Source organism: Hetaerina americana, unplaced genomic scaffold (genome assembly GCF_022747635.1).
Source record: "Hetaerina americana unplaced genomic scaffold, ioHetAmer1.1.p SCAF_6, whole genome shotgun sequence".
Taxonomy (NCBI): domain Eukaryota; kingdom Metazoa; phylum Arthropoda; class Insecta; order Odonata; family Calopterygidae; genus Hetaerina; species Hetaerina americana.
The window spans coordinates 8,546,310-8,558,946 of record NW_027287205.1 but is presented as its reverse complement, the minus strand read 5'-3'; the positions used below and the strand labels follow the sequence as shown (position 1 = coordinate 8,558,946).

Sequence of the window (12,637 nt, the reverse complement as noted above, 5' to 3'; positions counted from 1 at the left end):
CAAGGCTTTCTATACAACTTTTAAGTTTTAATAATAACTTTTAAGTTTTTACATTCTAAAATTGTCGCATTTAATAATACTTTACCATTGCGCATTATGAACATATTAATCATAACAAAACATATATAATGTTGATTACCAAGCCCTAGGTTTTTCATCTAAACATGCAAGAAATGAAAGTTGCATTGTGTATCTCACGTCAGTTTCATTTTAAATCTCCACGAAAATGAGCAAAGTAGGTAGAATAAGTTTTTGATTAAATGTGGGATCCAGGGGAAATGACATACTGTGCATACCCTCTCATCTTTGCTTGTTATTTTATAAATCTATACGACTATACAACCACGTAAGGAAGTGAATGCTACATAAGAGGAAGCTAAGTGGTAGTAGTAATGCTACATACCTGTAGAGTTACTATCCGAAGTACGCCTGCCTCCTTCAGTTCCCATGCCCTTTGAACCAAAAATGTTCACATATTATTTGTCTCAGTCTATCATAGTCTGAAATTCATTACCAAATTAACTACGCGAGATATGTTTGTGCAATTTTTTAAGATAAATCTTGGTTAGTGCCAAGAGTATATCTCATTCCTAGTCTTCCCCTAATTTTGAATTTAAAAATAATGATATTTATGGTATATTTTCTTTTAATCCATGTTCCTATATTTATAACGCCAATGAGTTATTACTATGATTTTATAAGAAATAATCGCTAATATATATGTATATATACACGCACACACATTTATATATATATACATATATATATATATATATATATATATATATATATATATATATATATATATATATATATATATACATATATATATATATATATATATATATATATATATATGTATGTATATATATATGTATATATATATTTATATATATGTATATATATATATATATATATATATATATATATATATATATATATATATATATATTACTAAATTGGTGGCATATTACCGTGAACTCAATGACTATGCAATTCTAAGTATTTCTGACGTCGATGACTGACACTGCCCTCAACTTCAGCATTGGCCGTGTAGTGCTCACCAAGGCGCCTTGGATATTCGACCCCAATGGCGAAATGGACAAAGAAGATGTGACAGATCAATACAAAGCTAAGGAAGGTAAGACGCTTAAAAATAGAATTAAATCGGGTTTCACTCATAATAATAAAGCAAAGTTCTTCGTGCTTAACAAATGGGTTTCCACTAAGTATCGGCCTCATCCATCTCTCAAAATCACTCATAGTAATAACTAAAATAATGATTTCGTAAATTAAGATATGTTAAAAATCTGATATTGATTATTTCATTGTTGCCTAAACGGAAAGAAACCTCCCCTTTTCCTCCGGGTTCAGAAATTCTTCAGAATTACCTAATGGTCAAATCCCCCTTTTTGGATTCTACTTACCTTTATATGGTAAACATTGTTTGCATAAAAATTATCGAGAAATGTTTCTGGAAAATAGATTTATTTCGCTAGATATTGCTACAATTCCTCAAAATTCTTTAAAGTGCATCTCTTGAACGTCAACACACTTAACCAGCGACTTTTCGACGACTCGAAGGCTCCCTGATAGGCGGATTCCGGAAGGCCCTTAAGGGTACACTTGGGAGCATCTTTGACGGCACTTACAGGCTCCCATGGTGATGTCCTTTGAGGGAGGGAAAATTTCACTTTTGAGAATAGGAAATACTAGTCTGCTGGAATACTAGTAGTCTGCTGATGCCAAGTTGGGGGGACTGTAAGGAGGTTGGGGAATCGTCGCGATACCTTTGCAAAATCTCTTATCTAAGCAGACATTCGGCTCTGCCCTTGGTTGTCCATCCAAAGACCTTCGGGATGATGAGTTTAGCGCAGATCTTTTGCATCGCTAAATTTTAAGCGATAACGATGTGTGTACTGACAAATTTTGTTTCCGATACTTTTTATACCAACTTTGTACTTGCAAGTAGAAAAGCACGAGTAGCAACGGGAAGCCCTGACTCAATTGGAGGTTTTCAATAGTACGTCTAGTCATCTCTCTCTTGTCTTCTCATTTACTCTCTGATGCTTGTAAGAAACTTTGAACATTCTTGTCTGCTCGGTTTAAAGCCCACTTATAATCCATTAGCAAACAAACTAAATATGACTAATTTTTTAAATTATTTGCTTGAATGCTATCATTACTACTACGCTCTACAAGTTCCTCTCCCCTTTTTAACTCTAGCGAAACAACAATTTTTTTCATGTATTCAATTTTTTTATATTGGTTCTGCGGTATTTCCTATATTGCGGTGAGCGTTCCAATGCTTTTTTTTCGCGGTTTGTGAAATTAAACCCGTGCTTCTGTTGCCTCTATATTCTGCACTTTTATTCTTTTTCGAGGTGAGAGGTCGAAAAGGGTAATAAAGTCGAGAGGGAAAACCAAAGCCACGAGAGATGTATCCATGTCCAAAATACTCTCTTTGCCAGTTTTCCCGAATCACAGAATAATTCCAGAAGATGTTGTCAATTCCAAATACTTTGCTCTCTGTCATATCTTAATTTTTTCTAGTTTTCTACGGGGTCATATTAAATTAAAACTGTCCTTGCACAAGTCTAATACTTTTACCGGAGATTTCTTTGGTTTTACCCTCTACCTGCACAGAACAAATTTCGGTTTGAGTAATGAAGTTATGGATATACGAGTCCTAAATAGTAAATAAATATGTAATAATAATAATAATGACTCGGTTTTATTCGAGTGAGATTGAGGCTGTGGCAATTTCTTCTTCCATCTAACTTATCATCAAATGCATTCAATGAAAATATAATTATATTTGAGTGCTGAATAATGTAAAAAAAGACTAAATAATGAAAATCAATTTACAATGAATATGCATCAGTACAAAGAGTCTAAAAAAATTTGCACAATTGCAGGAAAAACGTAAGGAATAAGGAGCTTGATGAAAAATTATTCTTGGTGAAAAAACCCACGTAACGAATTTTATCAGTCATACACATGAAGGGGAGGGTGAAAAACCTGCGAAAATCTGCAGATAGATAATGCTAATGTTTTAATTGACTAATTTTTAAAAAATTGATTAAAAATAAAGCAATGCATAAAAAATAAGAGAGGAAATAATTTCAGACAGTATGAACGAAATAATTTCGAGTCGAACATGCAAATTAAAGTTTTATTGATTGCGGGTTCCAGGCACGGAGGCGGAGAGGTTGTCCCTGATGAATGCCGTGCGGGGAACAGACAGAGCCAAACGGTTCTACGCCCTGCCCAGCACGGCTAAGGAAGACGTGACCTTCGACTTGGAGGAACTGGATCGGGTCCCACTGGGCGACGATTTCAGCGTGACGGTGGTCATTGAGGTGAGACGCTCACGGCGATTGAATTCCATAGATAAACATCTTCATTCGGGCGAAATTGTGACAATAAGGTTCCTTCTTCCATGTAACCTTTCGTCAAATACGTAACAAAAATAATAATAACAAAAGGATAAAAGATAAAAATGTAAAATAAAAGAATGGCAAAGTGCATATGCATAATAAAATAAATAAGCACAAGGTGTAATTATGTGGGAAAAACCTTAAAGGGAGTACAAACATGAAGACCCTAGGAAAAACCCACGCAGGGAAACAACAAAGGAGGGGCGTGTGAAAACCCTGAGAGAACCCTGCAAGATATAAATAATATAGATAATAAATAAAAATATAAAGTAAAACAATTAATTATATAACAGTACGCCGCATAGTAAAATACAATATGGTAATGCATATACAATACGATATAGAATGGAGCAAAGTACATTAAATACATGCGCATATAACGTACAGATATGCATAGTAAAGTAAAAGGAGATACCATGTTTTAAGGTAAGGTGAAGTTGAGGTGAGATATGGTGCAAATAAAGGGGAATTGAGGTTATATATGTATTCATAGGCGTAGATAAACAGAGAAGTGTTTTTGCCTTTTAGAATCATTTTAATGCATCTGTTTTTAATGAAGTGAGTTACTTGCAATTTTCAATGTCCTTAGGCAAAGTGTTCCAGAGTCTACAGGCTGTTACATGAAAAGATTTGCTGTAATTTACTCTGTCGTCTCGAGGAATTTAGTGAATAGTATTTTCCCTGGAGTTATCACAGTGCATACTATTAATTAGGACGTTTATCATATAAGTACTGAGGTAGATAATTATATTTGTAATGTGAGAGAAGTGAGAGTATATGCAGATTCCGCCTATCCTCAAGAGGAAGATAGGGACCGGCGATAGATGGGGACACATGCATATTGCCCAGCCTCCTTGGGGTTTAAACACTGAAAGCTACGGTTTACCAAAAAGACAAGCATGAAAACGGTTGGCTAGGGCCCTTCAAGCATATTACACTCCATTGCTCCGTCCATAAATGACATCAGGCTCCATGGAGGGCGTTGGCTCACCTCGGCACGTCGCTCACAATAACATTAAGCTCGTACATAAATCAAGTGCACTTTCCTGTCTTTTTACGTGGCACTGAAATTGAAGATACTATTTTGCAGTAGGCATACATACCAATTAGCTCGGTATTAATGGAAAGGACAATTTAAAGGAAAAGTAATAGCCCCTTTACAGCTCAAGAAAATATTATTTAATAAAGTCAGTCTCCAAGCTTTAGTTTGTCAGTCAGCCAAGGGGTTGCAAGCATTGCTGAGTGAATTGGAAATTCAGTGCGACAGGTATGGGATGAGAATCAATATTAATAAATCAAAGGTTATACGATTTTCTAGAAATAAAAAGGCTAAGTTAACATTAAAATAGGAGGGCAAAAACTAGAGCAGGTAGAACAGTTTACGTATCTCGGTAGTGTTTTGGACCAACACGGTCAAAGTAGTAGGGACGTAAGGAGAAGAATTGCACTAGGCAAAGAGGCTTTCACAAGGAGGAGGGAGTCGATGACAGGGACTTTGAGTGAGGATGTTAAGAAAAGACTCGTAAAACTTTGATATGGAGCGTAGCTATGTACGGTGCGGAAACGTGGTCATTGAAGTAGGAGGATAGACGTAGATTGGAGGCTTTTGAAAGGTGGGCGTGGAGAAGAATGGAGAAGGTGAAATGGACAGAGAAGAAAACAAACGAGGAAGTACTTGGTATGGTGGGCGAAGAGAGGGGTTTGTTGGGAGAAATCCTATGGAGGCAGGAAAAGTGGATGAAGGGGGTGCTGACCGGCAGTGGGATGTGAAGACTGTGATAGAGGGTAGAATGTTGGGCAAAAGAGGAAAGGGAAGGAACAGGATAGGGATGTTGGACGGGATGAAGGGAGGAAGAAAGTACTCAGAGATGAAGAGGGACCTGATATAGAGTAGGATGATGGATTTTGTGGTTTGTTAGGAGTAATAAAATATTTGTTTGGTAGTTGTGTCCATCCAAAAACCTACCTTAACCGGTAGATTACCTTAAAAAATACCCTTTGCCAATTTGTTGTTGTACGCCTGGGGTTGATTCTTCCCATAATAATATCCTATCATCACGACTTGGCAAGGATTTTCTATAAAATTACAATCTGGGAGTCTATCGGAGCTATCTGGCGCCATTTGACTAAGGGTGACCGTTATACTCTTTAGAAGGAGTGACAGTCCCCGCCAGAATATGGATTAAAACGGCCGAAAACAACAAAGCGCCATTTGCGCACGTCGCCTTTGAAAACGTTTACATTATATGAGGTGTGGCTTTAAAAGAACGAAACTGAGGCTCTACGACTTTTTATTTTAAATGCATACACATATAATTATTATCACCCTCAATATACGTATCAGGTATCTTCTATCGTCCTACGTCGCTCCACGCGAATGTCCATTGCTCATAACAGTGCTGGAAGTTTTCTTCTGTGAGCTCTTTCATGACGCGTGCCGCTTTTTCTTTCTCAGCTTCAACAGTTGTGAAATATTGTTTCTTTTAATGCAGATTTGAAGTTGGGGGACAGATTAAAGTCACGTGGTGCCAGGTCACGAGAATAAGGTGATGGTCCAACACCTGGATATTATACTTGGCAAAAAAACCTCTTGACAGGTAATGCAGTGTGAGGCAGTGCATTGTCCTGATGAAGAACCCATGCCTTTTTTCCACAATTCGGGTATTTTTTCTTATTTTTTCACGGACTTGAGCAAGAACCACCACGTAGTAATGATAATTAATAGCTTGGCCTTCGGTGAAGGTAAAAAATACCATGAATATCTAAAAAAACAATCATCATTGGTTTAAACAAAATTTGATATGCTCATTTTTAGCCTTTTTAGCTTTCGGTGGTGTTGGGCTCTTTTAATGCATGGATTAACGTTTTTTATGGGTATAAACGAAAATGTTTTCACTATTTCTAAGAAGTTCGGGTCACTGCTAAATGGCATTAAAAATGTCGGCAGAAATATTTTTACGGGCTTCTTTTTGCTCGATTGTGAGAATTTTTGGCACCATTTCCGCCAATATTTTCGAATGTTAAAATTCTTATGTAAAATTTGCCTCGTGCTTTCTTGTCATTTCTTTTAGTTTCAGCAATCGCAGGAATACTTAACCGAAGGTCAGATCGGATCAGATTACCGACTAATTCAACACATTTTCCCACTTGTGACGTGGAGCGGTAACCCGGGCTTCAACGTCTTCTCAGCCACCTTGGGAACGCTTAAACCACTCAAAAACCCACGCACGTGATATACATTCACTGCCATATACCTTACATTTAATAAAGGATAAATTTCCATAGCGGTTTTTCCAAATTTTATAAGAAATTTCGAGCCAAATCTTTGCTCAGTTAAGAAATTTCATTATTTTGGCAAACAGACATCTATTACAAACGAATCCCACAGCCAGACTAATATGTCCACAGATACGCGGGGGGATATAATCGAAAGATAAGGCTTTACGCTACATAGATTTTAGTCAAACGACTTTGGCGCATGCGAAGTTCTTTTGTGGTAGGTTCAGTCTCGTCTTCATTTTATAGCCACCTCTCGTATACCTGTTTCGGCCTACCCACAGGAATGTTTAACACCCAGACAGCTTTTCTTCGAAGGTTCACTGCGTCTTCTTTTCCAGAACAAAGCCGATGAACCCCGGAATGTGCAGGCACTGCTGTCGGCGGGCAGCGTGTTCTACACGGGAGTGAAGGCGCACTGCGTGAAGAAGGCATCCGGGAAGTTCGTAATAAAACCGAATTCAAGTGAGTGTTGGTCCGAGGCGCCCAATCGAGAATTGCTTATCAATTTCACGATCTTCTCCTCAATACTAATATAGTACTTGGAGAAATGATTTTTTTCAGGCTTGATAAACATGACATGAAAAACTTTTGTATTTACCCGAAATTTAACAGCGTTCATATGTTTCAAGGTTGTAATCTCATCAACATTGGTTTGTCGTTTTTCGACTCGGATACGAGTCCTGTTACAGTAGGAGATATGAGTTTACGATAACTATCACGAAGATAATATTTTCAAAGAGAACCGCGAGGCAATTTGTCAAATTGTAATGGGGGCGTTGTTTGGCGAATGGTTTATGCCAATGCGGAGGAGGACACTGGAAATACGTGGTCTGTGTAATAAATGTGCGAACTGGTGCAACCTGGCGTCCATGACGTGGACTCTAGCCCCGCCAGTTGCCTGAGACCCAATGAGCCGTCTATGCTTGGCGGATCGTCGAGCTGTGCGTACGGTGCCAGTTATTTTTGTTTCCGTTGTCCATTTATTTTTGCTATATGTCGAGAATGTAAATTGACTAAAAAACGGAGCAACAAATCAACATCAAGTTTTTTGGTGAAGTGCGGTAAAAAATATCAAGAAATTACTGAAATGTTGACAGCTGTTTACAGTGATAATGCTCTGAAGAAAACGTCCGTTTTCAAGTGGATTAAACATTTCAAAGATGGCCGAAAAGACGCCGCGGATGATGCAAGGCCGGGACGACCTTCAACCACCTGTGTTTGTTGACGACAACATTGATCGTGTGCGGTTCCTTGTACTTACCGATAGTCGAAAAACTGACCGAGTGATAGCTGATGAACCGAATACAGGAAAATCAACAGTGCACACTTTTTTAACCGAACGTGATGGATGGATCCTTCTCCATGACAATACACCTGCACATTCAGCATTGATTGTTCGCCAGTTTCTGGCAAAAATTTCAATCACCATCCTAGATCAACCTCTTTATTCGCCAGATATTTTTTTCTATTTCCAAAATGCAAAAATGTGATGAGGGGACATCACTGGGAAGATGTGGACAAAATAAAGCAACAAACGACGAGAAAATTAAAAAGCCTAAATGCCGGGGACTTCCAAGGTTGCTTTGAACAGTGGAAAAGAAGATGAAATAAGTGCATAGCCCACGAATGGAGAGTACTTTGGACAGGGGACAAAATCGTTTTAGATTAAATTTTGGAAAATAATGGTTTTATAGCCTCAGATCGTGTATTTATTGGACAGACCACACATTAGGTCACATTTCAAGTGCTAAATGTTTGCGAGGCAAGCACGAATAAAATATAATTCCACCAACACCCATGATACAATTCTGTACTCTAGCTCATGTTGTTAGTTAATCTAGCTAGTTAGCTCATAGCTGTTGTTAATCAGCTTTATAACTAATAGCACTGACTGAAATTAAAAACTTACTCATTAGCGGTCTTCGTATTTTTCACGCTAATGTTAGTCGTAAAATGTTATGTTAAAGTCAGGTATGCGAAAAATACATGGGTTCAGAAAAGAAAAGAAGATGTAGAAAAATACGACGTGACTCCTAAGGTTTTATTTATGTTTCTATTTGTAAGAATTTTCAGAGAAACTGGGACTGGGGACCTTGTAAACAAAATTTCCGTACAATTTTCAATTTATCTGCACGAGTACAAAAGTGAAACTGTTCGAACCATTTTAACCACGTCTTGTAATAATTATGCCTCTTCATCTTTACGAAAAATTTAGGGATTTCAAATAATTTTTGGTGATAAAAAATTTTTATTGCATCCTCATATTGTTCACCAGGGTTGGATTTTTCCCCTCTCCATCGCTTTCGAATCTCTGGTACTTTTCAATTGGAATAATCCTAGAAAAACCGTTCGGCCAATGCGTCAAACTCTACTTCAAGTGTAGAGGTATGCGAATAACACTAATTTCTATTTATTTTGCAGAGGAAGTTTTGCGCTTGAAGGTTACGCCAGATGAATACCTGGAGAAATTGGTAGAGTATTGTATCATGAAGATATACGCCATTGCGACCGTCGAAGAAACTAGACAGACCTGGGCTGAGGAAGATGATTTCCAAGTCTTGAAGCCGATAATTGATATCAAGGTAATTTTAAACAATTGGATATTTTTTCACAAAAAGATTGATTTAGTTTTGAATTAATTCCTACTCAACTAGATCATACCCTGAAATCCTCCACCTAAGGAGGAATATGTAAAACAACTCAACCTTAAATACAATAAATTGAGGGAGTCATGATTATTTAAAAATACAAGAAAAATGCAGATACCAGCAAGATCTATGGATTACAAATATTGCACGGGGCACAAAAATGTATCCAACCAATCAGCCTAGCAGTCTGTATTTCTTAATTTACCTGGGTGGTCTTATCTGCCGATACAGAGAGGTATCTTAGTAATTCCTTCAGTTTAGAGATAAAATCGAATTTCCTGCGCATTTATAAGGCTCTTAAAACGTGCTTAGTTTGCAAATAACCGCAGAATATGTCGCGACAATAAACTCTAATGGAATCATCCGCTAATTTGCATTAAAATGCAACAATCTCAAAGTGAAAAAATTATTCGCCTTGACCGGGATTCGAACCCGGATCCCTTGATATCCGGTCGAGTGTTTCATCAAATTTAGCAACCGAGGTGTCCTATTACTTGTACACTTGTGACATAGTATGTACGGTATTTCGTCATAACATCTTGTCCTTGGAGAGCTCCTAATATTTCGGAGTCTAAAGGACACCTCGGTAGCTTAACACGATGAAGGAATCGTCCATAAATCGAGAGATCTTGATTTTTCCTTCGCTTTGGAACAAAAATAAGCAGGAACTTTTCCTAGATCTATGATATACTAATATATTTTTCATCTAAGGAAGGAGGGCGATTAGTATGTGCTTCGGAAGTTTCACTTCTGCCCACAGCACAAATTCCATTGCATAATGTTCTAGGCTCCCAGCGAAGGCATAGTAAAGAAGCCGATGACCATGACATTCAGCTTCAAAAATCCATTGAAGAAAAAGCTGACCAACTCAAAGTTCAACTTCGACGGCCCAGGATTAACAAAGACAAGATCCATTGAACACAGGTAAGAATATAATTGTTATGCCAAACTACAAAATACCAATTTGAAATTAAACATTGGGTCGAGAGTTCTCTTCAATCTTATCAGAGGTTAAATAGATGTTGAACTAATTTCTTCGCGTTATTTAGGTTTAAGGGGTGATATATCACTATTCTAATCGATGTCAGTTGTTAAATGATGTAAATGTTAAACGAATTCATTTCAAATATGAAAACGGCATCTGCGATTTGGGATGGGTGTGATGGGATGATATGCAGCAATGGTGGAGCGATTTCTTGCAATCTCAAAGCAGTCAGTTCTTCGTAATTTGGACAAAACATAGCGATGTCTACATTTTTCAATGAGTTCTCATATTACTGTACTTTAGTAGTAGTTATAAATGTAAAGAATCCAGTTACATAATTCAAACTAACGAATTCATTCGTAAGTTAAAAATAAGGGAAATATTGGGATTTTTTAAAGGCTAAGGAGCGATTGCGTCAATTCTCTTGCCCGAGTTTCTACTGGAGGGTAAAATTGTCCCCATTGCACAGGTTAACAATATAACTAAACCAGGAGTGTCCAAAAAGATGTTAGCTATCTCAAAGAGCATTTGACGAAAGGTGGAGTTCCCTATATGGATGAGATACAATTTTTCACGAGTAACACCTTGTCGTGAGGTATGAAGTACTACCCGAATTGAACTAAAGGAAATAAAAATATAAATGTTATGCATGACCAATGATATCTTAAATTCCTTTCCAGGGATATTGGACCTTTAGAGACCGTGGAGTTGGAGCAGACTTTCGTTCCTTCGAAATCTGGTTCTCTCAAGCTGGTGTGCACTTTCGCCAGCAAACAGTTGATAGACGTGGTCGGAGCGGCGACCCTCGAGTGCTTGGACGAGGATGACGTGTGAAGGGAATGAAAAAGAGCTGAAATGCCGACGAGAGACTTACTGTGCCAAAGAGGGAGGAGTTATTCTCATTTCACTATGCTACTGTGCTGCGCAAACATAATTATATATGTATTTACTAATATGAAATTTTTGCACAGTTCTGTATCCCTTTGCAAACAGTTTTGCGAGCGTATCCTATGCATGCTCCTTTTATTTTTTAAAGAGAAATATAACATTAAAATAGTTAATTGTAGCCCAATCATAAAATAGGCTTCTTTACTTCGAACGCACTCTGTTTAATTTTTCACATCTATTGTTCAACCATACAATGTAACCTTTATAAATCATGACAGAGACAATATACAATTTTACAAAGATAAATTTTGCCATTTTAACGAAAAACTTCAATCCCTCCTATCTTTATAAGAAAAACGTCGGAAGTAGAAGGATCAACCACAGGTAAGTACACAAGAACGCGTAGACGGCAATCACCACCAGTATTTGTCTCCGGCGGAGAGTTCGGAAGAGTACCGAACATCTGCGAGACGCAACCAAAGGGCGAAACTTCTCCTTCAATTCCTCGGTCATACGACAATCCGTATGGGCGCCATCGGCCAACTCGCTGCCGTTATTCCACACGATCAACACGGACGACTTCTTTGCAGAGCATCCGACGTCCCTGCCCGTGGATCCATCCCCCGCGATACCGAGGGCTCTCCGGGGGCTACAGTCGCGACGACCTGCCCCGTCCGGCACGGCGACGTGGAAGCCGGAGATGGATGTGCCGACGTCCACCTTGAAGGTCAACTCACAAGGCCAGTTCCGAACGTCCACGCTGGAGTCCCTCAGCCAGTCCTTGATGGTTCGCAGGGAGGGAGTGCCCCTGAGGGCAGAGCTAACAGACAAATTTTCTTCCCCGTGGTTCTTCTCGAGCGACGTGGGGAGCGGCAAATTAAACCTCTCCCTTTGCAGCATGTTTGTCAGAGTTGTTTGCCCAAAATGTCGAAGCAGCGGTTTTCCCTTGTTCAAAGGTTTAAGGATGAACGAATTTGCGCCACTGCGAAGGTATGTGGTGTCCAAGTCTGTCTCGCAGCAGCCATCGGAGGTGGAATCTGACACGAGCATGGGCATGGAGGACACAGTCCGAGTACCTGTCTGAGACGAGCTGGTGAGGGGACCGCAGGTGTCGCAGTCACAGGTAGTGGTCGCGACCATGCGTGGCGCCCCAACTTCTCCAAGGGGTTCCTTGCACTCGACCATTCTGCAATGGGGCTTCTCGGATCGGCACAAGGGATCTCTGCGGCCCACCAGCGGCCCCAAATCTCCGTCTCTCATCTGTGACACTATCTCGATTTGGTCAGGGCAAAGAGCTTCCCCATGGTCTCTGGCCGATTCTGCTCCTTTACCAGCTCTGTTGGCCGCATGACATCGCGGCCCAGTGAATTCAGCATCCTCTGCCTTAGACCCTCTGG

At 39.0% G+C, this 12,637-nt stretch overlaps 1 protein-coding gene across 1 annotated transcript in view; it reads left to right on the top strand.

Annotated features, from left to right (window-relative positions):
• LOC139695240 (hemocyte protein-glutamine gamma-glutamyltransferase-like) overlaps positions 1 to 11,501 on the top strand; it is a 39,723-nt gene extending 28,222 nt beyond the window's left edge. Inside the window, exons 10-15 of the mRNA XM_071593927.1 lie at positions 1,044 to 1,141; positions 3,196 to 3,362; positions 7,058 to 7,181; positions 9,141 to 9,301; positions 10,155 to 10,291; positions 11,033 to 11,501. Of these exons, the coding sequence (XP_071450028.1) occupies positions 1,044 to 1,141; positions 3,196 to 3,362; positions 7,058 to 7,181; positions 9,141 to 9,301; positions 10,155 to 10,291; positions 11,033 to 11,186 (841 nt within the window). The 3' untranslated portion in view covers positions 11,187 to 11,501. The remainder of the gene's footprint in view (positions 1 to 1,043; positions 1,142 to 3,195; positions 3,363 to 7,057; positions 7,182 to 9,140; positions 9,302 to 10,154; positions 10,292 to 11,032) is intronic.
• Positions 11,502 to 12,637: the final 1,136 nt, after the last annotated feature.